The sequence below is a fragment of the Mesocricetus auratus genome, unplaced genomic scaffold (assembly GCF_017639785.1).
Source record: "Mesocricetus auratus isolate SY011 unplaced genomic scaffold, BCM_Maur_2.0 Super-Scaffold_6730, whole genome shotgun sequence".
NCBI classification, from domain to species: domain Eukaryota; kingdom Metazoa; phylum Chordata; class Mammalia; order Rodentia; family Cricetidae; genus Mesocricetus; species Mesocricetus auratus.
The window spans coordinates 44370487-44394387 of NW_024429184.1; the positions used below are offsets into that span (position 1 = coordinate 44370487).

Here is a 23901-nt window from a genome sequence, read left to right on the forward strand (position 1 = left end):
GAAATTGGAGCTATCATTTGGGGAGGGAATCATGGAATGGGGGAAGGGCATGGAGAAAGAGAAGCCAGCAAAGTGTCACTAGATCCCCTGTAGGTTTTTGTAGAGGGCACAGACTGTGCCTGAGAATTCTTTAGGAGTATCTGGCTGCCATTGCTCAACTCCCAGCAGGAAGATAGCATGATTCGGGGAGCTGAGTTAGAGAGCCACAGTTAATGATAGAATTATATGCCCCTGAGGCTGAGGTATGTTTTGGAGAACCCCTAGACAAGCCTTTAGTCTTTGTAGGGCAGTAGGCTTCAGGAATTCCACTTCACTCCACATACAACTGAACTCTTCTTGGGAGTGCAATGAAGCTTGGCTTCTATGCATATGTCTTGGGGCCAGTACTGCCATTTAGTCAGCATAATTACTAGGAATATCCATCTTTGTTCTGCCACCCAAAATGTTGTGGTTCAATCATCAGCCTATTGCAGCTTCAGGTTTTCATGGCTTGGGAACAAAAAAATCTAGATGCTACCTCAAATACAAGGCTAAGCACTTCTATGTTCCTTTTCAGCAGCTTTGGTTCTCACAGGATAAGTTATGCAGTCTACATTTCCTTCTTCTCACTGAGCTTGACTCTCTAAGTTGCAAATAATCATGCCACAATAACCATGTAGGCTAAAATGTGAGCAAAATATTCTGCAGATCAGTGTTATACCTGATGGCCTGTGAGTCATGTGGGTATATGCATTCACTACATATGTCTGCTCTACTATAAAAGGCATTCAGTAAGGAGGCTTTCTGGACATCAGGCAATGAACACTGACTGTAATGAAAGCTCTTGCCTGGGAACTGTAATAAAGCTCCTGCACACTTAAACTATTTTATACCTACAAGTAGTTTCACTGAAATATTGTATTATGGAGAAATAATGACAAAGTTTATTTTTTGTTCTTTGAAATGAACATATAAGTTATTATTTTTACATTGGTATGAGGGAATCCACCCTGAACCTGTAGAATGTCTCTTTGCCATTTTAAAGATAAGCAATAAAAATGTCTAGGGTATCTGAGAGGTTTCACCCAGCAACTGATGGAAACAGATGCAGAGAATCACAGCCAAACATTAGGCAGAGCTTGGTGAATTCTGCAGAAAAGGGGGAGAAAGAATTGTAGAAGCAGAGGGGTCAAGAACACCACAAGAAAACACACATAATGAACTAACCTGGGATCATAGGCGCTCACAAAGACTGAAACAACAACCAGGGAGCCTGCATGGGACTGATCTAGGCACTCAATATGTATGTAACTGTTGTGTAGCTTGGCTCTTATGGGGCTCCTAACAGTGGGAACAGTAGTTGTCTCTGATTTGTTTACTCGCTTTTGGGGCCCTACTCCTCATACTGGGTTGCTTTGCCCAGCATTAACACACAAGGAAGTGCTTAGTCTTATTACAACTTAATATGTCATGTTTTGTTGATATCCATGTAAGACATGACCTTCCCTGAACAGAACAGGAGGAGGAATATATTGGGTGTGAGTGGGAACAGACGGGTGTGGGGAAGGGAGACTGAAGGGAGGAAAATTGTGGTAGGGATGTAAAAATAAATAATTAAATAATTACAAAAATGTATGTGGTAAAGTAGACGTGACCAATATAAGAATATATTGGCCCAACTCCCAGGCCTACCAGTTCCATGAATGTGGTTTAAGAACCTAAGGCTATGTTATATCCCTATAAACACTTTATTTAAGGACAGGCTCAAAGCATTATGCTACAGATGTGGGAGACAGTTTCTTGCAAAGGAAATAAATCCAGCTAGCTGTAGGGCCATCAGGTGATGGGAATGCTGGGAGGGTGTCAGCAGGTGAATGAATGGCAGACTCAAGAACTAGCCTGTCAAAGTTCAAGGAGGAACAGTTCTCCCACATGGAATATAGAGCCCACGTTGTCACATCCTCCCTCTTTTTAAAAGGAGGTATTTGAATTTTTTACATGACATATCCATCCTCTTAGTGTTGGTTGAACAAAAAATAAATACATAAACAACATTATTTGACACTGCAGGACAGACCTCACACACAGGAGTGGTTGGCCAATGAAAACTGGACCTGCTGGGTTGAAGAGTGAGAGAGAAGGGAGGAATGGAGGAAGAGAAGTATTGAGTGAGTGAGGGATGGAGTGAGGAAGAGGAGTGAGTGAATGAGTGAGTGGGTGAGTGAGTGAGTGAGTGGGTGGGTGAGTGAGGGATGCAGGAAGAAAAGGAGGAATGGAGGAAGACAGAGAGGGAGGGAGGGACAGAGACAGAAGCGAGAGCATGAATTTGGGGAGGGGTATCTGGGAAAAGTTTGGAGGAGGGGGTGGATATAATCAAAATACACTGTATGAAATTCTCAAAGAATTAACAAAAACATTATTTTGAAAAAGAAAAATTAAGTAGTCAGCATTGTTTGGGACAAAGAAAACAGCCCTGAGCAGATTTGTCTAGAAGGATACAAAGTAGAAGAACCCACTTACTCACATTTTAATGCCTTTCGCTGTTGATATATTTCTTAAAGCATCATCTTTAAATTGAATTCAACAGCCTTTCCACAGGCTTTCCATCATGCCACAATGGGGCAACCAGCGGCCTAGGAAATGCCTTAAATCTTTCAATATTTACTTCTTAAAACCTACTTCCCTGTGCTTGTTAAAAACACAAAAAAGAGAACACTGTCTTTGTTTCCAGAGTTCATAGACCATGGAAAGAACTCTATCAAAAGTTTACAATACTGTGTATTAAACAAAGCCTATCACAGAGATATGTGAAAAGGACACTGGGAGTAGGAGCAGGAGGAGGAGGTAGGAGGAGAAGGAGGAGGAGAACATTCCTCCTCCCAGGAGATGGAGAGGAATCTCTTTTAGGGTAACTTTAAACATTAAGGTTCAGATTATTAACCATTTAATAAGACATGCTCGGTAATTCGATTTTCTAATCTAGCGGAAATAGGCAGGTATTAAAGAATTATGCACAGCAATATGGCCAGATTAGTTTTGTTTTTTATTGGTAGTATACTGATAGCAGTGTGGCATAAGATCTACAGGAGGCAGAGCAGACAGTAAAGAGCCACAAGACAATGATTTCAGTAATTCAGCCCATTAAGAAGCTGCAAAGATATGAAGCAAGGCTACTTGGTTGGAAAAACGATGTTCTGGCTATAGATGCTCCATTTTATGCCAGGCATCCATGTTGGTGTCCACCAGTCATTTGTCTCTGACTCCAGTCTCTAGAAGATAAATTCCCAATAACCCTGACTCAGTGACCCCCACCCAAAAATATACAGTCTATCTATTTGTTATGATATGACTACTGTGTTTTTTTTTTGCTTCTGTAACTTGCCTATGCAGATACCCAAAGATTGTTTTGAGTTGCCTTAACTACTTAACTTGGCAGAAAAGAACAGGTTTTGCTTGCTTGTGAAGGTCTTTGCGTGGTTTCTCCCCCTTTAAAGTCCTTCCCTGTAACCCTCCTTCATGGCAATCTCAAATTTGGCTAAGAAATTGTTTTCCCTGATACCAACTAATCAAGAAATCTTTTAATTATAATTGAACTGAGTCTATGATCTTTCTTGGGCTCAAAGACTTCATAACAAAAGCTAGAGGACAGACATCAAAGACTTGGTGACTAGCTTATAGCAGGAGTTGACGGTGACACGAGAGAGGGGGAGAGTACAGAATTCCAAATAGGACCATCCCTAAGAGAAAGCTGAGTGCAAAAGCAAGCTGGAGACTCAGGAGCCAGGCTACTCAAGGTCAAATGTCCTTTCACACTTACTTTCTGTGTGGCTTTCAAGCAACTTTCTTGCTCCCTCTAAACCTCTTTGGCATATATGCCAAAAGATCTCTTGACAATGTTGTACGTTTATGCCTAAAAGGTTCTTTTATTTTTACTTACTATAATTCTGGTTGGAATAGTGATACTATCTGGTGTGTTTGTTTTAGAAGACCTAATGTTCCATCTTGTAGTACTTTTAGACTGGTTGCATAGTGATAGTATGAGCAGTGTGGCATCTGATGTGTTTTTAGAACCGTCTAGGTTGGTATAGATTAATATATGGCTCTCAGGTTGGAAAGAAAACTTCTGTAGCATAGTGACAGTGCTAGAGTCCAGCATGCAGATGAAGTTGTCTACAGCACTTTGAGCTGGGGCCAAGGTTTGAGTCTCTAAGATAATGGTATCTGATAAACATCTCTAAATGTTTGATAGGAAGGAGAGGAGGCAAAATCTACAGAGGTTCATTAGGAGAGAAGGCCCAATAAATAGGAGGAGGAGGAGGAAAAAGAAGAAGGAGGAGGAGGAGGAGGAGGAGGAGGAGGAGGAGGAGGAGGAAGAGGAGGAGGAGAAGAAGAAGAAGAAGAAGAAGAAGAAGAAGAAGAAGAAGAAGAAGAAGAAGAAGAAGAAGAAGAAGAAGAAGAAGAAGAAGAAGAAGAAAGGGGCTCCTAAAAACAGCCCCACAAGAAGAACTATGACAGAGGAGCCAGGTGTAGGAATAACATCTATCTCACAGAAAGTCTGTAATAAAACAATTTAATTGACTGTGGTATCTCTCAGGATACTTCTCATTTTCTTGATTTTGACTCCACTTCTAGAGACAGAGAAAGGGAAAATGATTTCTAGGTGGAATCATATCACGGCTTACGATTAATAGGGTAAAAGACATTGAATTCAGAAATTCCTTATAATTGAACTGTGTTAAATGACTTAAAGACTGCTATAGGTATCAGTAAAGTCAGAAGGGGTCTGATTGTAATGTTAATTTACAGGACAAAAGCAAATTTCATTCCTCCCTTCTCCTAATCTCCCTGGAGACATCGCTAATGACAAGCCTCAGCGGCCAGCAGATATGAAATCTGTCTGCATGGCCTCCTTGATGTGGTTTTCTGTTCACTTCTGCTTTGACTCTAAAACTTCGGGGATGAAACTTGAACACGGACCTCATTTGAAGAGAAAGGCACTGAGACTTTTCTAAAGTGATGTCTCCTATTACAAATAACATTGGTGTTAGGAAAAGTCTGATGGTTTTGGCAGTATAGAGTATACAGTGCAAATGTCAAGCATGTTGGCTTTGGACCCGAATCCTGACCCCACCATTTTAAGCCTCCATTTCGTCCCATGGAAAAATTGATGTTAACTCTGGATTCCTTTAAATAATGGGTCCCTAACAAGACATAGTGGGTTCATAATATTTTACCTTTGAACTCTTCAGAGTAGAAAAGATTGAAAAAGCTTGAGAAATGCATTGGTAAAATGCCTTTTGAAGAAGAGTCCATCTTTTCTTACAACACAAAAAGCATTTACATTCTTCTTAGCAGTGTAACTGTCCATTTACAGGAGACAGAGCAGTCTGATCCATACTTCTCATGGCATCAGAGCTGAGTAGCTTTCTGCTCTTCACCAGCTGGGCACTTACCCGTGCATTTCTTCCTAACTAATGTAATACTTAGCCCATTACACAGAGTCACTCAAAAGCTACACAGAAGCCATATCCAAATGATGAGTCCAAGGGAGTTGTATGACATCCCCAAATGTTCTTGGTCACTGGGTGTTTTTCAAAAATAAAAAGACAGGTACTGCTAAAGTCACAATTACTCCTCTTTCATTTTACATTAAATATCTGCAAAATAAATTTATGAGATATGATGAAACTATACAGTCTGGGAGGGAAAGCCTGTTTTAAGTCTATCACCCAAGTTTTCAAGTGACTTGCTATTTCATCTAGAATTCAAAATCAAATACAAAAGAGCCTAGAGATGTCCTAACCTGTTACTAACTTTGCATTTTATAAAAATTACTAAGCTTTGCTGTTGGCAAAATGATCATTAAAACTACAACACAGAGTTAAGCAGTAAAGTTGGACCCCATAAAGCATGATAGTATTGTAGTTCTTAAAGGCCCCTGTGCAGATGGTCCTAATCAGCCTGAAAACACAAATACACAAACCAGTTTGTTCCAGCTACAGAATAATTTCATTAAAAGCATGCTTATAATTGAACAGAATAAATAATAGTTAAAGCCATGGAGGTAATGAGACCTCATGGAAATACAATCCAATGAGTCTTTGCCAAGAAAACTGTTCCAAAGTTTTAAAGTTGGCAAGTCCAGAAATTAGTTCCTTTCCAGGCCACAGGTAGGAAAGTGTTACCTGAACTAGCCAAAACTTGTGTGAACATAACTTTAGAGAAACACACACACACACACACACACACACACACACACACACACACACACCTATCAACCCAGAATATCTTTTTTTTTTTCCTCTGGAAAAGTTAGAAGTCCGATTTCTTACCATGTTACATTTTTCATTGAGACACAAATGCTGCAGGAAATGCACTGCAGAAGTAAACAGACACACACAGCCTGCACACACTCTAAGGACGTAAGATTCTCTTTGCAAATAGTGATCTTGGCAGTAAGCCTTCTTTATGTACTAAGAGCTTTGTTCCCTGCTTACAGCAAGTCCCAAGGCTACAGCAGGTAAGTGTGTGGTACTAATTAGGCTCAAAGGTGATTGTGCTCAAAACAGAAAAATTTTTATAGCTTGATTCAATGAAGGTAGGAAATTATGTTAGCACAGTTGAGTTATAGAGCTCATTTTCCCACAATTACTGATCTTTTACTCTGAATCAGTATAAATTTTAACATTGAAAAATAAATAATTCCATTCAAGGGTTACTGATTAATTGCTTAATTCCTAGCCAAAAAAAGCAAGTAATTTTAAAAGCAATGAGGAAAATCTTACACAGAAACATCCATTCTGCTTATTTTCCTAACGTTAATACCAATTTTTTATTAAAAATCTGTTTCCTTAGGTAAACTGTCAGGATTTTAGATCATAATCCCCATCCAAGAAGTAAAGCAACATCCACTCTGCATAAAACTGTAAACTCAAATGCAACCCTTACCTTGTGTCACCTGTTGAACCGCCAACATAACCCCAGACACAGTGTCTGGAAGCAGGTTTTCCCTCAGGTTGTACTGTGGAGCCCATTCCAAAATAGGTAGGCGCCTCTTCCACCACTGTTTAATGTCTTCCCAGTGGGGGGGATGCATCTTGCCCCGCAGAACGTTTTTCTTTTTCCTCTTTGCTCCTGTCATTTTTCAGAGCCCCTCCTGTAGTAGTCAACCTCTTCAGACAGGGAGAAAACAATAAACGTTGTTGAACACCTCCTTTCAATGCCAGGCTCCAACCCGTCTGTGGTTTACAATGTCAAAGCTATCCAGAAAATAGTAAGTGGGAGAGAGGAGAGAGAGGAGAGAGAGAAGAGAGAGGAGAGAGGACAGAGAGAGAGAGAGAGAGAGAGAGAGAGAGAGAGAGAGAGAGAGAGAGAGAGAGAGAGAGAGAGAGAGAGAGAGAGAAAGGTTGAAAAAACAAAAATGGATACAACTGAGCTGTATGCCTTACTATGGTTCAGCTAAATATTCTAGATAAAAATTATAGAACCAAACCTTTAATTCTTATCAGAATAAAGAAATGATTCCTGCTAAAGTATTACTTTTCTGATCTTGGAAAAGTAATAGTTTCAGTGGTGAGATGGTTACAGCTCCCTTGCTAGTAATTCCCTTTATATTCACTGTCGTCTTATGTTTTTGGCTGCATTCCCAATGGTTAATGAGGTAGTTCTGGGCGTGTGTTGGAAGTGGGTGGGGCTATGCTAATGAAACCAGGAAGAATCCAGCCAGCCTAGTGTCTCCCTACACGCTAAAGCGAAGTTATGATGGCCAGAGGGATCTGTTATACAGAATATGCTCAGAAACTGCAGCCATACTTCTTTGAGGTGTATATTTTCAACATGTCTAAAAATTGCCAGTTCCACAAAAGTCAGAAACATGATAGGGAACTACATGAATCCTTGTCATTTTATTCTCTGGGCACAAAGTTTTCATTCATACAAAAAAAAAAAATAGCCACTGTGCCATCTGAGGGAGGACTAGCTAGTTCTTATAAACAAACTGAAATTTCATCTCCTGGGCTAAGGAAATAAGTACCACAATGAGCAAATATTTGTGGCTGGAGTTTATTTTTCTTCCTGTCTCTGATCATTCACTTTTCACTGATTGTTTCTCTAAGTTTTTAATTAACATACTTATGTCATTGTAAGTAAAATTTATTGAAGAACTTAGTATCATTAAAACTATTCTTTGAAGTGGCACTCGTGTGTGTGTGGGGGGGGGTGTAATACTATCTTTTGCTGACATAACATTTCGAGTGTTGTCCTTTTAAGAATGAGTGTTACACTTTCTAACAGAATAGACTGTCTAAGATTTTATTGTATTGTTGTTTCCCACAGCCTCCAGAAGAAGCAGTCTGCAGTATGATCTGAACCATTGGAATTAACCCAAAATAGCCAATATTTTAAGTAAAACTGTGGAGCCAACAGAAAGAAAAGCATTTATGTGGTTTGTTGCAGTACTTTTTAATGTCCATTTGCCCAGAGACTAGACATCAGATTCTGGAAGCTATTAGAACAGGAAGAATTTAGATCTGTGGATTCTCTAAAGGACCCCTGCGACACTTTCTTCCATTACTTATATCAAGTGGAAGAGCTACTTTATCAGCTTCAAAAATGCAATATCCCTTGCTTTGTATCTACTTGGCAATACTTTTTTAAATTTCATGAATCCTAAATATATAAAGAGATGTACAATGCATGAAATGCATGGAATTTTTCTGCACTTTTCTAGTATCACATTAAATTTGTAACACTTCAATACATGTCTAATTCGGGGTCAGGTTAAAAGTCTCTAGAGAAAGTATCCCATTAGGACTGAGATGAAGCTCAGAGGGATAGTTCTTCCCTAGCGTGCATGAGGCCCCTGGTTCAATTCCTAGTGAAACAAGAGGAGGGAAAAGGAGGAAGAAGAGGGAATCTCATTCAGAGAGGATGCTGCAAATTATAGCATTTTTAACTTATTATTTGATATAAAAATAGCCTTAGAAGACAAATGCAAATCAACACAAGAGGACATTTAGGCTGGCTTTCCTTCCTGAGTGGAGATCTCTCCCTTGGTTGTACATACTCTACTCAGCATATATCACAATGAAAGTCAGGAACTATGTGTACATGCATTGCATATTACTTTCTTAACTAAGATAAACATGAAATATAAAAAATAAATCTAGGCTATAAATTCAAACCTAGGCTGCATATAAAAAGATAAAAAAATTATTGAAAGCTTCACTGAAGTCATCAACACAGTAACTATTTTATGATTTTCAATTTTTTGTTTCTGTTAAATCGTAGACACAAATCATTGACCTGAACAGGTCTTTTATAAATAAAAATGAATCTACACAGAAATACCTATATTGCATCAGAGCTAGCAATTGTGCTAAAACATTTCTGCTCTGAAGGGGGCAGAGTTATATGTGAGATTAATTCTTAGATGGCTCATCAGACAGTCCCTAAGATAATAACTCTTTTCTAAGTTTAAGTCTAGAGCTCTACTTCCTTTTTTCCCTCTCCTGTGTGCAGACACATTATTTAGGGCCTTCCAAAACCTCACTCCACAGCATGCTATCAGCCTTATGTATAATCAGCAGTAGCAAACAAAGAAAGCTTTATGAAGAATTTTTTCACACACATGAAATTCTCCAAGTGACTTGGCTGGCCCATAAAGTTCAATAAGACTAATAACATTTATTTGAAAGTTCCAGTGACTAAAGGTAGTTTAATGTTCATTATTGTATACCACCCATATGAACCATCTCTTCCCTGAATGTCCAGTGAACACCTATAGATATCAAAAGATGCTCTGATTGTCTTCCACTTCAGACATGGACCAACAGGAAAGTTCTTCTTCCTGAAACATCATTTTATCACATCATAAACATGTTTAAATTTCTGTCATTTCCAACATTAAACTCAAACTTATTTAACACAAACAATGTGCTTGCCCTTTCAGAATCACTGCTCCAACTAGCTTACCATAATCCTAATTCAACTTGTATGTATTAAACAATCACTGTGTAGGAGGAGGGGAAGGACAGAGTAGGTGTTATCTACACTTTAGGACTTTAGGAGATATGTAATGCAGGAAATAGGAAAAGGTATAACTAACGTTCTCCCAGGCCAAAAAAATGGGTAAATTAATAATGAATTATTAATGTGCTGTAAGCTCAGGAACATGGGGATTTCATTATTACTAGGGATAAATTCCTCCTGTCCTACCCAGACCATGTGTTCCAGCAAGTAACAGTTCACAGGCTACCACATACTGACATCCCTAGTCATGTGATCTTCTCCATCATATCTTCCAAATATTTACTAAAATCTACATCTTCCATGAACTATCTGGACCCCCAGCATTCTGATCAAGCTATATTCCGGTAGCCTTCACAGGTATAGAGCTTGAGTCATTTTCATGATATATATTTTTTCTTCCTTTACATCGTCCTCATAAGTTCATTATGAGTAGGATTTATTCATGTAATTTTCTTTGTCTTTCCCCTTATGATTTAGAAGAAGAAACTATAGACATAGCTTCCACTAGATAATCATGAATGTGGCAGTTCTCCTAAAACTGCTCAAGAATCACTTCACCTGATGCAGCATAATTGCCATACTGTGCTCTAAGAGAATAGGGACAGTATGTGGACAGAAAACAAGGGGATGTAGTAGGGAGAAAACATGGAGAGCTTTTGTTTTTGCTTGATGATGGAGTTTCTGTCCCACCTGGTCCCACAGCCATTTAGTCCCAAATAAATACACAGAGACTTATATTAATTATAAACTGTTTGGCTGATAGCTCAGGCTTCTTATTGGCTAGCTCTCTCTTAATTATTAACCCATTTCTATTAAACAATTTATTGCATGAGGCTGTAACTTACCTGTCATACTCTGGCAAGTTACTCCTTCAGTGGCTACATGGCGTATCCCACTCCCCTCTGCTGACACTTCCTCTCTGTGTTCCTCTTCCCAGCATTCCTAGTTTGGTAGCCCTGCCTATACTTCCTGTCTGGCTACTGCCAAATCTGCATTTATTCACCAACTAGTAAGAGAAACATATATTCACAGCATACAGAAGGACAGCCCCATTGGCTGGCTCAACTTCTCCTTGCTCTTTCAAAATCTAAGAAATGTTCTTGTTTTTAATAGAAGTCATTTTCTTTGTATTATAGGATCTACATTGTGGAGTGAGGAAAGCCCAAATAGGATGTGCACAAGAGAGGGAGAAGACACAAGAGGGGAAGGTGAAGGCACAAGAGAGGCAGCCATCCTTGTGGTTTGAGACTTTGCCAGGGTACAGGGTTTGCACTGAATGTGTTCAAGGCAATCCTGAAGCATAAGGGAACTGGGTCAGGCTTGAGTGAGCTCAGAATCTTGGGGAATATTAAGCTGGTTATAAACTGGATCACATTTGTTGGGTTTTGATAAACACAAGTAAAGACAGGCATGTGACTTTTGATATGGGTGTGATGCCTCACCTGTGCAGGGATGGGGTACCTAAAGCACTGATATGTACCCCAGTTATCCCGGAAATACAGGCTCACAAACCACGGATAACATCCGTTTCTAGCTCATGTCTCCTACACGTAGTTGATCTACAGCATTTCTAATAAAAAGATACTGCTTAAGGCTCAATCTGCAGGGAAAAGGGAAGGCAGAGATGAAAGCTTTTCTCCATTCACCACACACCACACAACAGGCATTGAGATGTCTCCACAAAGAGGGGTTGACTTTTCTCATCAATTAAACATGACATCATCTTCTAATCAAGGCAAATTTTTATATAGATTGGCATAGTCCATTTTAACCAAATTCAGTTATAATTTTTTAATGACTAGAGTTAACAAGCTTAGAAAAACAGCCTGTTCCAAATTTTGGACCTGACTATTAGAACGTTTTTTCCTAATTGGTAAGCCAACACCACTATTTAAGATTTTTACTCTTTGCTCTTCATCCTAACCTCTGTACTATATTACAGACTCTCAGCTTCCAGACTAATTCATTCAGTGCTACAATTTCTGAAGATAGTTTTTTGTTTTTCCTAGGAGCTGTTCATTTCCTAAATGCCATTGCACATGTAAGTCAATTGCAGTCCTGAATTCCACAATGTTTTCTCATAACAAACCAACTAGTCCAATAGTGAGCTCACAAATAGTGAACAAGATTGATCTCAACAATGAGCATAACCCACTGTCTTTGATTAACTCACTGTTTTTGATTAAATAGAACTTGCCGAGCTCTTCTTTTATCACAGTTTTTTTTCATTCTGCTGTGTCTTTATATATGTGATAATGTTTTATGACAGCCCCAATGTTGTAGTAGGGAGGATATAAGAAGATCACTGGGGTTTTCTGACTAGTGGTCTAGTTTCAAGTTCAGGGAGAGACTCTGTCTAAGGCAGGACATCTGACATTCTCCTCCCACCACTGCAGGCCAAAAAGGCCATCGAGCATATCTGCTAGAACTTATACTTTAGAATAAAATTTCTTTAGAACGAATTGGAAAAGGACAAATTTAATAGATTTTTTATTGTGTCTAAAAGGAACCCTAAGGATTCATATCAAATCAAGTATACTGTCTTCACCAGTCATGAAACTTCAAATCAGAAAAAAAGAAGAGAGTGAGATTTGCCCCATGATTCCATTGACTCTTCCTCTGGATACATAGCCTCCATTTGGAATGAATAATAATCATAAAGCAAAAAGATATTATTTGGAACTTAATATTACTCAGAAGGAAAATCGGTAAAATACTCTATAAACCCCATATTTCCGCATAAAGATCAGTCCCTCAGCATGAATTTCCCTCACATAATTAGTGTTTGACTCCCTTTTAAGGTAAATTCAAACAATATGAATCTTGCCCCATTAGCACATGAAGTTGAAATAGCACTTCATGGCCACTACTAACTACAAGGACTCAAGCTACACTGTAGTCATTTTTATAGCTTTCTGGAAGGTGATCATTTGGGTTTTAATAAAAAGGTATAAGGCAGTGATAAGACCCAGGACTCTTGTAAGGGTCTTCCTTCCAATATTAATAGTTTCATCAGAAGGCAGGTATATACACAGAAAGGTGGCTCACAAAGTCAACGCTGATCAAATTGTTCTCATCTAACACTAGGTCCCAGTGTCAAAGGCAAAGCTCAAGGTATACTGGTGGTACAGGTTTCTAATCAGAGTTAATGAAAGAGGATTACTACAAGCTCAAATCCTGCCTGGACTATTTAGTGAGACAGACCCTCTCTGAAAACAGAAAAGTGAAAGGAAACCCAAGGATACAGCCTAACAGTAGACACTTTGATTAGTATGGGTGAGGCCCTAGATTGAATTCCCAATATTTCAATAAATAAATAAATAATAATAAATAATAAATAAATAAATGAAAATGACCATGTAAAGCTAACATTTCTGTTTTGACTTTAAAACTTCATGACTTTGTAATGCACAGAGGGCTGGCACTTGGATAAGAATTTTGATAACTATTCACTTTTGCCAATATTTTCTTCATTTTTCCAATTAAGTAATCAAATTACTATTATAAAATATATTTTTGAAAGTACCGAGAAGTATTGAATAAGCAAATAAGTTCTATGCTCATATCGCTAGTTTCAATTTTTGTGCTGATATCCTGATTTCTTCTATGAATTGTTTTACTTTGCATAGTCTAGGCATGATGATCCACTATGTGTGTCTCTAGAAATAGATGAGAACATTAGCAACCCTCCTCAAAGATACACCTTGGTACACATGCTACATATGCTTCTCTCTCAAGGAATGGGCACTTTGGTTACCCCCAAGATTTTTATTACTACAAATGGCACTGAAGAAAAAGCTTGGTGTAAGTTTTAAGCTCATATTTCTTATTGCTTCCTTATAAGTAAGTTGCTAGTCCCAGTGCCAAAGAACCATTGTTAATGATGGTATTTTATGGCAGCTATTTTTCCCATGATCCAAAGGGACTCTTCTGGATCAAATTTTACAAAAGCCCAGATCTACAATAAATCCATTTTTTGAGCAGTCTCACTTTCTGCCTCTGTGTGTTGACTTAACATTTCATGATGTCTAGTTTTCTAGACTAAGTGGTCATTTAGTAAACAGGGCACTCATAGTTAAATTTTCTGAGACCTTAAAATCACAAAATATATTTTTTTCTTTTTAGTTTGTTTTTACCTGATGATTTCTATTACACAATTGACAAAATGAATCAAACATGAACTATAAGTAATGCACAAGTCCCAAAACAATACTTAAAATAATAATCAGAACTTCTCAGCACTTGTGTTGTCTACAGAAGCCAAATTGGGTGACAGTGAAATTAAAGTAATATAAAAAGAGAACATGAATAATTCTAGTGATTATTTAAATATGCACATACAAACAGATAGAGAGAGAAACAGAGGCTGGAAAGAAGGTTAAGAGAATGTACTTGTCTCTTATTCCCTAAGACACACATGAAATTTTTCATAACTGCCCATGACTCCAGCTCCAGGGAATCCAATGCCCTTTTCTCAAGTCCACAGGCACCACACCATACATGTGGTTCACACAACCTTACACAGGCGCATGCATAAAATAAAAGTACACAAATAACAAACAAATAAAGCTTTAAAATAAAGAAAACTCCACTGGGCGTTGGTGGTGCATGCCTTTAATCCCAGCACTCAGAAGGCAGAGGCAAGAGGCAAGCCAGCCTGGTCTACAATAGCTAGTTCCAAGACAGCCTCCGAAGCCACAGAGAAACCCTGTCTTGAAAAACAAAAAAAGCAAAACAATAATATATTTAAAATGGCTTGAGGACATTTTAGATCTTGAACAGAGAATTTCACTCAGTTCTAGAAACAGCAAATAGGTAAAGCATCAGATACTTTAGTTCCCTCATTAATTAATGGCACAACTGAAATTTACACTAGAAATTTCAAAGTTTACATTGCATATGAATTGCAATATTCATTGCAATAGTCCATGTATTACTGGTAGTAAAAATTCATCTGCTCAACCTACCAGGACTATTGCTGTTTATTCATGTCAGAAGTAGTGTACAGAAAAAAAAGAACATTTGTCGTGTTATTCTATGGAGCCAGACAACCAACTAACACAATTCTGGCAAGCAAAGCCGAAGCTAAATGCCAGCGTCTCAAGGTCTTTGAAAGGAACATTTAGATAAGTGGGCACCAAGGGCAATGCTTGGCACATGGGAGAGACACTGATAAATTCTAACTTAGCTCTCACAAGTTTCTTTCACCATTTGCTAAGATAATTTGAATCATGTTCGAGACTTTCAACCGTTTTGAGCTGCGGTTTTAATATGCCTTTAAACATTAATACATAAAGGTATAATACAAAAAATGTCTCGTTTCCCATTATTATTCAATTTGAATGAAGAATTTTCTCCTGGGGTGAACAATCTTACCTAGATCATAATTTTCTGTAAATCTATCTACTTAGTCTCTGAAGTTAATGACAACTCAAATCTATTTCCATCTGTGTCAACGCAGATGAATTTGTTCTTAAACTGGAAAGCTGAAATATATGATGTCAAGATAAATTCTAAAGCAATCAATCATATTCAGTAAAAATTTGCATAACCTTTTAAAGGTGTATGGCATAGGTATTAGTGGGAGTGGCCACGAGCATGGTGCAAATTTATGGTTATTGCTCTGGAAGTTTATTTTAAACAATTGGGTTAGCAAAAATATTCTCTCTCATTTTATCTATAAACCATTTTGTAACAAATTATGATTCTATGTACAATCTGTGAAAATGACAGTTTAGTGAACTTTGAGACCATTGTCAAAGTGAGAAAAAATTAATGTGTTCAGTAGCCCATTGTTCATACACTGGTTAATCCTTCAAGAACAAAGAAAAAATTATTGGTATCTACTAACTTGCGCTCAAAGGGGAATTTCAACCTAACTATTTTCTATTCCATGACCATTCTTACTATTTGAAGCCACTGATTTGAAGCCACTGTTCTGATTGGCTCTATGAACTTCTATAGACTAGCCAAGCCTACAAAAGTTCCAAGAATGAGGAGACAGATGTTATAGTTTAGGAAATTTAACACAGTTGAGATTTTAACAGTAATTAAAACTTAGGGCCAAGAGCTCAAATTCTAAACTGGCCCTCAAAGAACTGGTGATTAAAATGAAGAATATGGTACAATGTATGCATGAAGTTTCCTACATTCTAGTTAGTACATTGAACAGAAAATGCTCCAAAATGAGAATATAAAGAAGTGACTATATGACAGTCCTCAATAAAGCCATCTAAGAACATTGTGACCCACTCTACATATGAGATAAGGAAAGCATTTCTTTTCACTCAATCTCCATTCTCACAGGCACAGCCCAATACCAATATGGTGATTACCATTTACCAAATGAATTTTAAATCCAAGAAGGAAAGGCTAATCCCACCACAAGAATATACCTTGCATATTTTTTAGTCCCAAGATGATCAATTAAGAAAACAGAGATAGGAAAAATAGAATACAACTCTGAAGAAACTTATTCCTTCAGTTGATAGTACAATCAGGTGGAAAACCTAGAGTAGAGAGATTCATGAGCACAGCAAAGATTGAGTCATGTGGCAAAATATTTGCAATCAAAGAATGTTAATGAGGGATGTTTCATGTGATTTTGCTTTTAATGATACTGTTAAGAGAGAAATCTGTAATCACACATTCACTCACAAGAAGGGGATGATAATTCATGATAAATATTATCAAGAGAAATAATATGAGTAAAGGATTTGACATGGAACACTTTTAACAGGGAGGGATTAGGAAAGAGAATATGGATGATTAAAGCAGCATGGAATTTAATAACTAAAAAGTTGCTAAGTGACCTTGAGTAAAACAGTTTTACTACAGTAATGGCTAAAGAAAACAGACTGCATTTGGCTGAAAAGGCTGCTATGAAACATGACGACTAATCTTTCCATAAGTGTAATGCAGCTGGAAGATTTTTAGGACAGAGGCATATAATTGTCATATCAGATGTGAAAGGATGACAGAGAAAGAGTAAAAATGCTGTGTGGTGATGGACACAGCCATGCTGGAGAGACAGGAAGAAGTGTGAAAGACAGATCTGCAACAGCAGCCCGTAAGACCACTGAGAGTATGCTCGCATGGGAAAGGAAGGGAAATGGAGAGCAGGGAGAGTATCTGGGACAGAACAGGAAAAAAAGTGAGTGAATCTTGTTAAACTTCCCAGATTAGTTAGAAAATAGTTAAGGTTGCATTGTCAGATAATGTAAAATACATGCCTAGTAAAATTTGAAAAACACAAGGAATACGTTTATGACAGGAATGTCTCATGAAATTTTGAGATGTAATTACCCAGTTCGTAGGTTATCTGAAATTCAAATATTTGTACTGAACATGCAGTTTTGAAAAGTCATTTATCTGACATGCAAATTTACATGCGCATCCCCAGGATCATGGTATAGTAAAGTGGACTCGAGATACAAGTGCAGGTCTCTCCTAGCCACGTGTATGCTTTGTAACCAGATACAACTTCCATCAGTCAGGGGGCATAGTACCAGTGAAGGCTTGAATTCTAATTCTGCTACTTCTTGGCTTTGTGATATCCAGCAAATTTCTCTGAAAGAATGAAATGAAATCTTTGAGAAGACACTCATGCTTCCAACACTAACTCTTGAGGCAACAGTGTCACCTAGTGGTTAGGAAGCAGTGATGAGCAATGACAATCACCTCCTGTAAAGAATGTTAGGCTTTATCCTCACACAGAAGTTGTTGAGCTTAGGTAGCTGGTGATCCCAATAGTGAGCAATAGCTTCCATAGAGTATTGTGAAACTAGCCACATGGACTTCAGATTTCTCCATTTTTACTAACTGTATTATTGTCTAAAAACTGGCAGAAAGGACGGGAGCCGTGAGCAGAGTGGAAAAACTGAAGCTTGAGGTTTTCCTCAATTACCAGCTTCAATTTTTCCCTTCTATTTAGGCTAGCAGTTTCTATTTTCTTTCTCGCACTGTCAAGAGACTATGTGATTAGGATGTAGGTGGAATCCAGAACCTAAATGAAGATATAAATATTCTAGTACAAATTTTGCTTCTGTATTAACTTAAGACTAACGTCTACTCTCGGTATCTTATTGTGGTTTCTGTTCAGAAGGCTTCTCTGTGACAAGAGAGGTTTTGTGTTTCTAGAAAGGAATGAACAGAGCAGAGTTTTTGCACGTCCTGAAATATAAAGAGTAGCTATGGATCCCAAGTAGCCTCTGGGGAATACTTCACGTAGGCTCAATTTAAATATACATGAGAATATTATAGATGAGAATCCCATGGGCTAGTAGTGATCAACAGACAGTTAAAGTAAACTCTTCATTGAAACTGGTAGTGTATCAACTCTGATGACTTGAGACTTATTAATCAATGACTAGTAGAAGTATTTCCTGAGTTTGCTTGTGAGAAATATAAACATAACAAAAATAGGTAAGAAACACTCCCTTTAAAGGGTCAGTCCTTTTTCAGGTGTGTTTTTAAATTCTCGGTGATTTTCAATTAGCACATATTTCTGTCTCACGGTCTTTTTGTGTTTCTATTTTCCATCCCAGACTTCCCTTCACCTAAATCTTTCATAAGTTTTGCATAGTTAACACTGTTTCACAATGTCCCTTGACTGACGGGAATTCCAAGTTCCCTCCTGACAGGAGTGAGGAGATGAACATTCATAGTTTATTAGAAAAGGCATGTGCCGGGCAATGGTGGTACACACCTTTAATCCCAGGCAGGCGGATCTCTGTGAGTTCGAGGCCAGCATGGTCTACAGAGTGAGTTCCAGGACAACCAGGGCTGCTTCACAGAGAAACCCTGTCTCAAACAAACAAACAAACAAACAAAAGGCATGCAAGCATTTTTGAAGTCAGCACTACATATGAAGGCCTCCTCTCCTCACCGTGTTCATGTTTAAAGTTTCCGTGAGTCCACTAAGACTAGAGGCAGGAACCATTGACACAATCCCCAGACCCTTGAATGGAGTCAGTGAGTGCTCTTAGTGCCCAAAGGAGAAACCAGGTCATAGGTTCATGCTGTTCCCATTTGCAAGTTGTCAGTGAGCACCATGAGAAGAACTAAAATTTAAGAACATGCAATATTAGGTGATGCCTCTCGAACTTGTCTATGAATCAGTTGCAGAAAATAATGGCTCCCTCAGAGTAAGATTCAAGTTGAATATATCTGAAAAACATTGAGTAGTGGTACAATGACTGCTTAGCAATATCAACATGTCTAGTCAGTGAATGGAAGATTGCTTTCAAACATCATCTTTTCCCATATAAAAAAATAAAACAGACTTCTCATTCAGGTTTGACTGTTTCACTTAAAAGCATTCAACATTTCAGCCGGGCGTTGGTGGCGCACACCTTTAATCCCAGCACTCGGGAGGCAGAGGCAGGCAGATCTCTGTAAGTTCGAGACCAGCCTGAAATACCAAGCACCTTCCAGAACAGCCTCCAAAGCCACAGAGAAACCCTGTCTCGAAAAACCAAAAAAAAAAAAAAAAACATTCAACATTTCAACACTTATTATCTCTGTACCCTCAGGAGACTTGAGAATGCACCAAATATTTAATGAATCTGAAAAGGAGGTGAACATGGTGCCCTCACTTACAAATTCATCTGTATCGGTAGCACATCTACACAACAGCACAGTTACAGAAACACGTGTGTATTGAGAAGCCCCTAACATAGAAAGCAATCAATCAGTGAAGGTTTTAGAAGCTCACACTAAAAATAGTGGGCTTAACACTGAGCAACAGTTTCAAAGGAAAGTTTGTCTCATAACCAACAGGTCTCATTAAAGCTAGTGAAGTCATGGAGCTCATGAGCTCCAAAATAAAACTCCGACCTTTACAATGTGAGGGTTGGGTGTCATTTTGGGGGGGAGAGAAAGAATAATTACCAGAACTTTTGGAGAATTGCAAATTGTATTGGAGGAGACAAAATTAAAGTAAGTTACACATGAAAAGGAATTAAAAGTTCACAGCAAATCGTCATTAAATCCATTCTCCTTATGATTTTAATGTATTTAAATAAGAAGTTGTTTCTAAAAATACAAGTTTAGAATATCCTTGACTGGTGGAAAAGAGGAGAGATGGAGAACAGGCTCTTCTGGAAGACTGAAGCTATAACAGCACTTCAGAGGCAATGGTGGGCAAAAGAGCTTTAATACTCTGGGAACTCACTGAGAAAGGCCCAGGTATATTTTAATTAACACATTCAAGGAAACCAAGTGGGGTTTTTTTGCTGTATTGTTGGAGATGCTGTGACTCGGGGAAAGCTGCTTTGCCTTTGAAAATTTCAGGAACATATTAACAGAGAGAGAAAAGACCAAGGGTTTCAGAGTTCTCTCCAGCATACCCTAAGGGGGAGCTGCCTACTATCCTTTCACACTCTGTCTTCAACAGTCAAGTAGTTCACTCCATTTTCCCTTTAGGAATCCTGTTCTCCCCTTCTGGGCTCATCTTGTGTTTAATTATTGCAAGAACCTAACTAGGCTGAAATGAATTAGCCTCTGTTTGATGGTTTCTTCTTTATTAGGAGTCCCACAAGAATACCAAAAGAAGAAATTTTAATTAAATAAAATCAGGCAAGACTGAGAAAATATCTTGCAAACCCCAAGCCCTCTCCACCAACTTGGACTCATTCACAATATACTTCCGTTCCTCCCTGAGAACATTGAGCAGCATTTTTCTTGGCTACAACTGCCAAGCCTTAATTTGTTCGTAATGACCAACTTTCTTGGAATCACACAACTAGAGTCCCAAGAGAGCATCTCACTCAATTATCACTATTCTCTAAATGATTTTTTCCTAAAAACAAAACAAAAAAACAAAAAACCAAGCATTTCATTCAGAATAAAGCTTCCCTAGGAGGCTTCTGGCACCGCATCTTTCATGCAATAATTAGAGGCATGTGCATCTTTCATTAGCAGACAACATAGCTTCACAGAACAGGCCAATGAAGCATGTCTGACAGCATCTTCACTGGTTCTTCCTCTCATCTTGCTTCCTCAAGCCTTCTGGTACTCTGTTCTCCAGATTGTGCCACCTAGATTTCTTTGATGATTCTCAAGTTTAGCAAAACACATTCAACAAAAATTATTGACCCCAGCTAGGGGTCTAGGCAGTGGTGGAGGGGCTGCCTTTGACGTCCTTCCTCTATGAGATTGATGACTACCTTGGTTACCATTCCTGAAGCCTTGACCCAGTGGCTGATCGAGGCAGAGACAGGCACCCACAGCTGGACACTGAGCCACACTCCAGGAGTCCAGTTGTGGAGAGGGAGGAGAGATGACCAAATATACCCAGACGGAACTGGAGATACCCACAGAGGCAGTTGACCTGTCCTAGTGAGAGCACAGAGACCCTAGTCGTGGAATGGAGAACCAGCATTGGACCCTCTGAGTGTGGGTGCCAGCTGGGAGGCCAGGGCAGTCTGTGGAACCTCTATCAGTGGAGCCAGGGTTTATTCCTGGGCCATGGATGGACTCTGGGAGTCCATTCCCTATGGAGGGATACTATTGCAGACGAGATATGGAAAGGAGGGCCTGAGTCCTCCCCCAAGTAATGTGATGGACTTTGATGATTCCCCGGTGGAGGGTCTCACTATCCCTTGGGAGTGGGTGGTGGGTGGGCCGGGGGTCGGTGGGAAGCACTGGAGGATGGGAGGGTGAGGGAACTGGAGTATTGTTATGTAAATAAGTGTTTCTAAAAAGAAAAAATTACTGATCACGTAGCATATGCCTGGAAAATTCAATGTGCTAAGCAGAAAGTATGGTATTATAACCAACATACCATCATGAAAAATAACATTTTACACAATGAATAACCTTTTGTGAAAAAGTAAAGCTTGCAACAGCAGTAAGATACCTGTTCTCTATTTCATAACAAACTGTTTCCATACATATCTATTTCAAAGATAATGGATCATAATTCTATCTCCTACTGCAAACTGTCACAATCAAGAAAATAAAAAAGATACTGTGGACACAGTCATTTGGTTAGAAACAATTAATCCCTAAAGCATTTAGTTCTATAAATATCTTCATCAGATACGTGTCACTCTGTTCATTGTCCAACTATTAAAATGCAGAGACAACAAATTAACTTGAAATCAACTTATTTCTCCTGGTGAGTAATTCTATTCTGAAAATAATTTCTCAGCTTGGAAATTTTAAATAATTTTGTTATACTCTGTAACAAAATTATGCAACATAGCTGATGAAGATTAAGTATGACTAATTTTGTAAAAGATGATGCAAAGCCCCAATACTATATGACTAAGAAATTTTTATTAGATTTGAGAAGTTCATGGTGGTGCTAACAGACACTTCTCTGGTTTCCAGTTCTTGCCTAGCAGTGAAAAAGAAAAAGAATTATGGTAACCTACTAGTTGATTCCAACAATATCCTGTTAGCATCCTTAATTTTTCATATCTAAAATTAACTCTATATTTCCTACCAAAAGCTATCTATTTTCTGAACTCTTTATCAAACTATGTGACACCCATGGTCACTGATAGGCTTTTTTCCTGTTACTTCTAGAATACGGTCCTTTGAATCTATCCCCTATGTTCAATTCCTGCCAGAATTATCCCAGCTGCTGTCTACCCCACTCATGGGGATATTGCTAGGCTCTTTTCCTATCTGCTTGTATTTCCGCCTCTATTACCTCTCACAATGTTGCTATTAAGATTAGTTTTTCCTCTTCTTAGTATTCATTACAAGTCAACTTCTAGAAATCCAAGGTACTCCCAGAGGCAGATTATAAAACACTGAGTTAGCCTCACTGTGCCAGGATAAAATGCTTCCATGTATCAACTCAGTTAATCTTTACAGTAACCCTCTCAGAAAAGAATTATTATTCTGTGTCACAGATGTTGTGACAGAGCGAAGCCCAGAGAGGTTAGTGAAAATGTGTATGGCCCTATTGCAGTATGTAGAGATAATGTTCCACTGAGCTGAAAATAAACTCCCAGGAGCACAGCATGGAAATTTCAGGCTCCCCAAAGGGATGCTGTGATTTGAATGGGAAATGCTCCATACAGGCTTGTTTTCAACCCTTTGTTCCCCAAAGGTGGTGCTCTTTGGAAACTTGGGAGTGGGGCAGACTTTGGAAACTTGTTGAAGAAGTGGGGCAGACTTTCAAGTGTCACAGCCCTGCTCCACCTGCTGTCCAAGTTCTGCTTTCTGAATTCAGATGCACTGTGACCATACCCCTCATGCTCACACCACTGTGCCTCCCCTGCTGGGATGAACAGCATCTCTTCAAAATGTAAGCCAAATCAACCCATTCTCCCTTTGTTTGCTTCTTGTCATGGACTTAGTCACAGAAAGCCAATTGATGCAAAAGGTGACTAGATAAAGGGAACCATGAAGAAAGGGTGGCAGGAGGTAGACTAGAGACCTGAAAGGACAAACGTATATCAAGAAATTTGGACTTTATTCAGAATGTAACTGAAAGCTATTGAATGTCTCTATGGTTTTGTACATAACAATTTGTTTATAAAAGATTAAAAGTGGAGAACACTCAATATGGAGAATGTATAATAAACTGTTATGATTGTATTAAAGAATTCTATTAGGAAATAAAAAGAATGTGCTCTTTACATACAGAGATGTATTGGGATTTATTTAAAAGCAATATCTATGGTGGAAAACATTAGAATGATGATTGACTTAAGAGACCAAGTTGAACTTTACTATAAAGTACACTTAGCCATGCCCTGCACAAAACCAGCTGAAGCCTGGGGACAGCACATTGTTGTTCTGGGTGGGAACCAAACCACCCAGAAACTGCCAGCATCCTAGTCCCTTTCTCTGCCCACTAGGGACTAGGCAAGTCTGGGCCTGTTTCCAGCCTGCCGCCTGGTACCCTGGACAGAACCACCTGAACCTGGGGAC

At 38.7% G+C, this 23901-nt stretch overlaps 2 protein-coding genes across 5 annotated transcripts in view; both read right to left on the reverse strand.

Moving 5' to 3' along the window:
• Slc26a7 (solute carrier family 26 member 7) overlaps positions 1-7603 on the reverse strand; it is a 112193-nt gene extending 104590 nt beyond the window's left edge. For 3 of the 4 annotated variants that reach the window (XM_040741155.1, XM_040741152.1, XM_013110969.3), the window contains exons 1-2: positions 7472-7603; positions 6928-7151 (exon numbers count right to left, since the gene is read on the reverse strand). In XM_040741155.1, the coding sequence (XP_040597089.1) occupies positions 6928-7120 (193 nt within the window). In that variant the 5' untranslated portion in view covers positions 7121-7151; positions 7472-7603. Of the gene's footprint in view, positions 1-6927; positions 7239-7471 lie in introns of all 4 variants that reach the window. The other variant, XM_013110970.3, reaches the window with a different exon arrangement.
• Positions 7604-7983: 380 nt separating this feature from the next.
• The window catches only part of Lrrc69 (leucine rich repeat containing 69), a 121996-nt gene continuing 106078 nt past the window's right edge, over positions 7984-23901 (reverse strand). The window contains exon 9 of the mRNA XM_021225288.2: positions 7984-9826. The gene's annotated coding sequence lies outside the window, so the exon portion shown is untranslated. The remainder of the gene's footprint in view (positions 9827-23901) is intronic.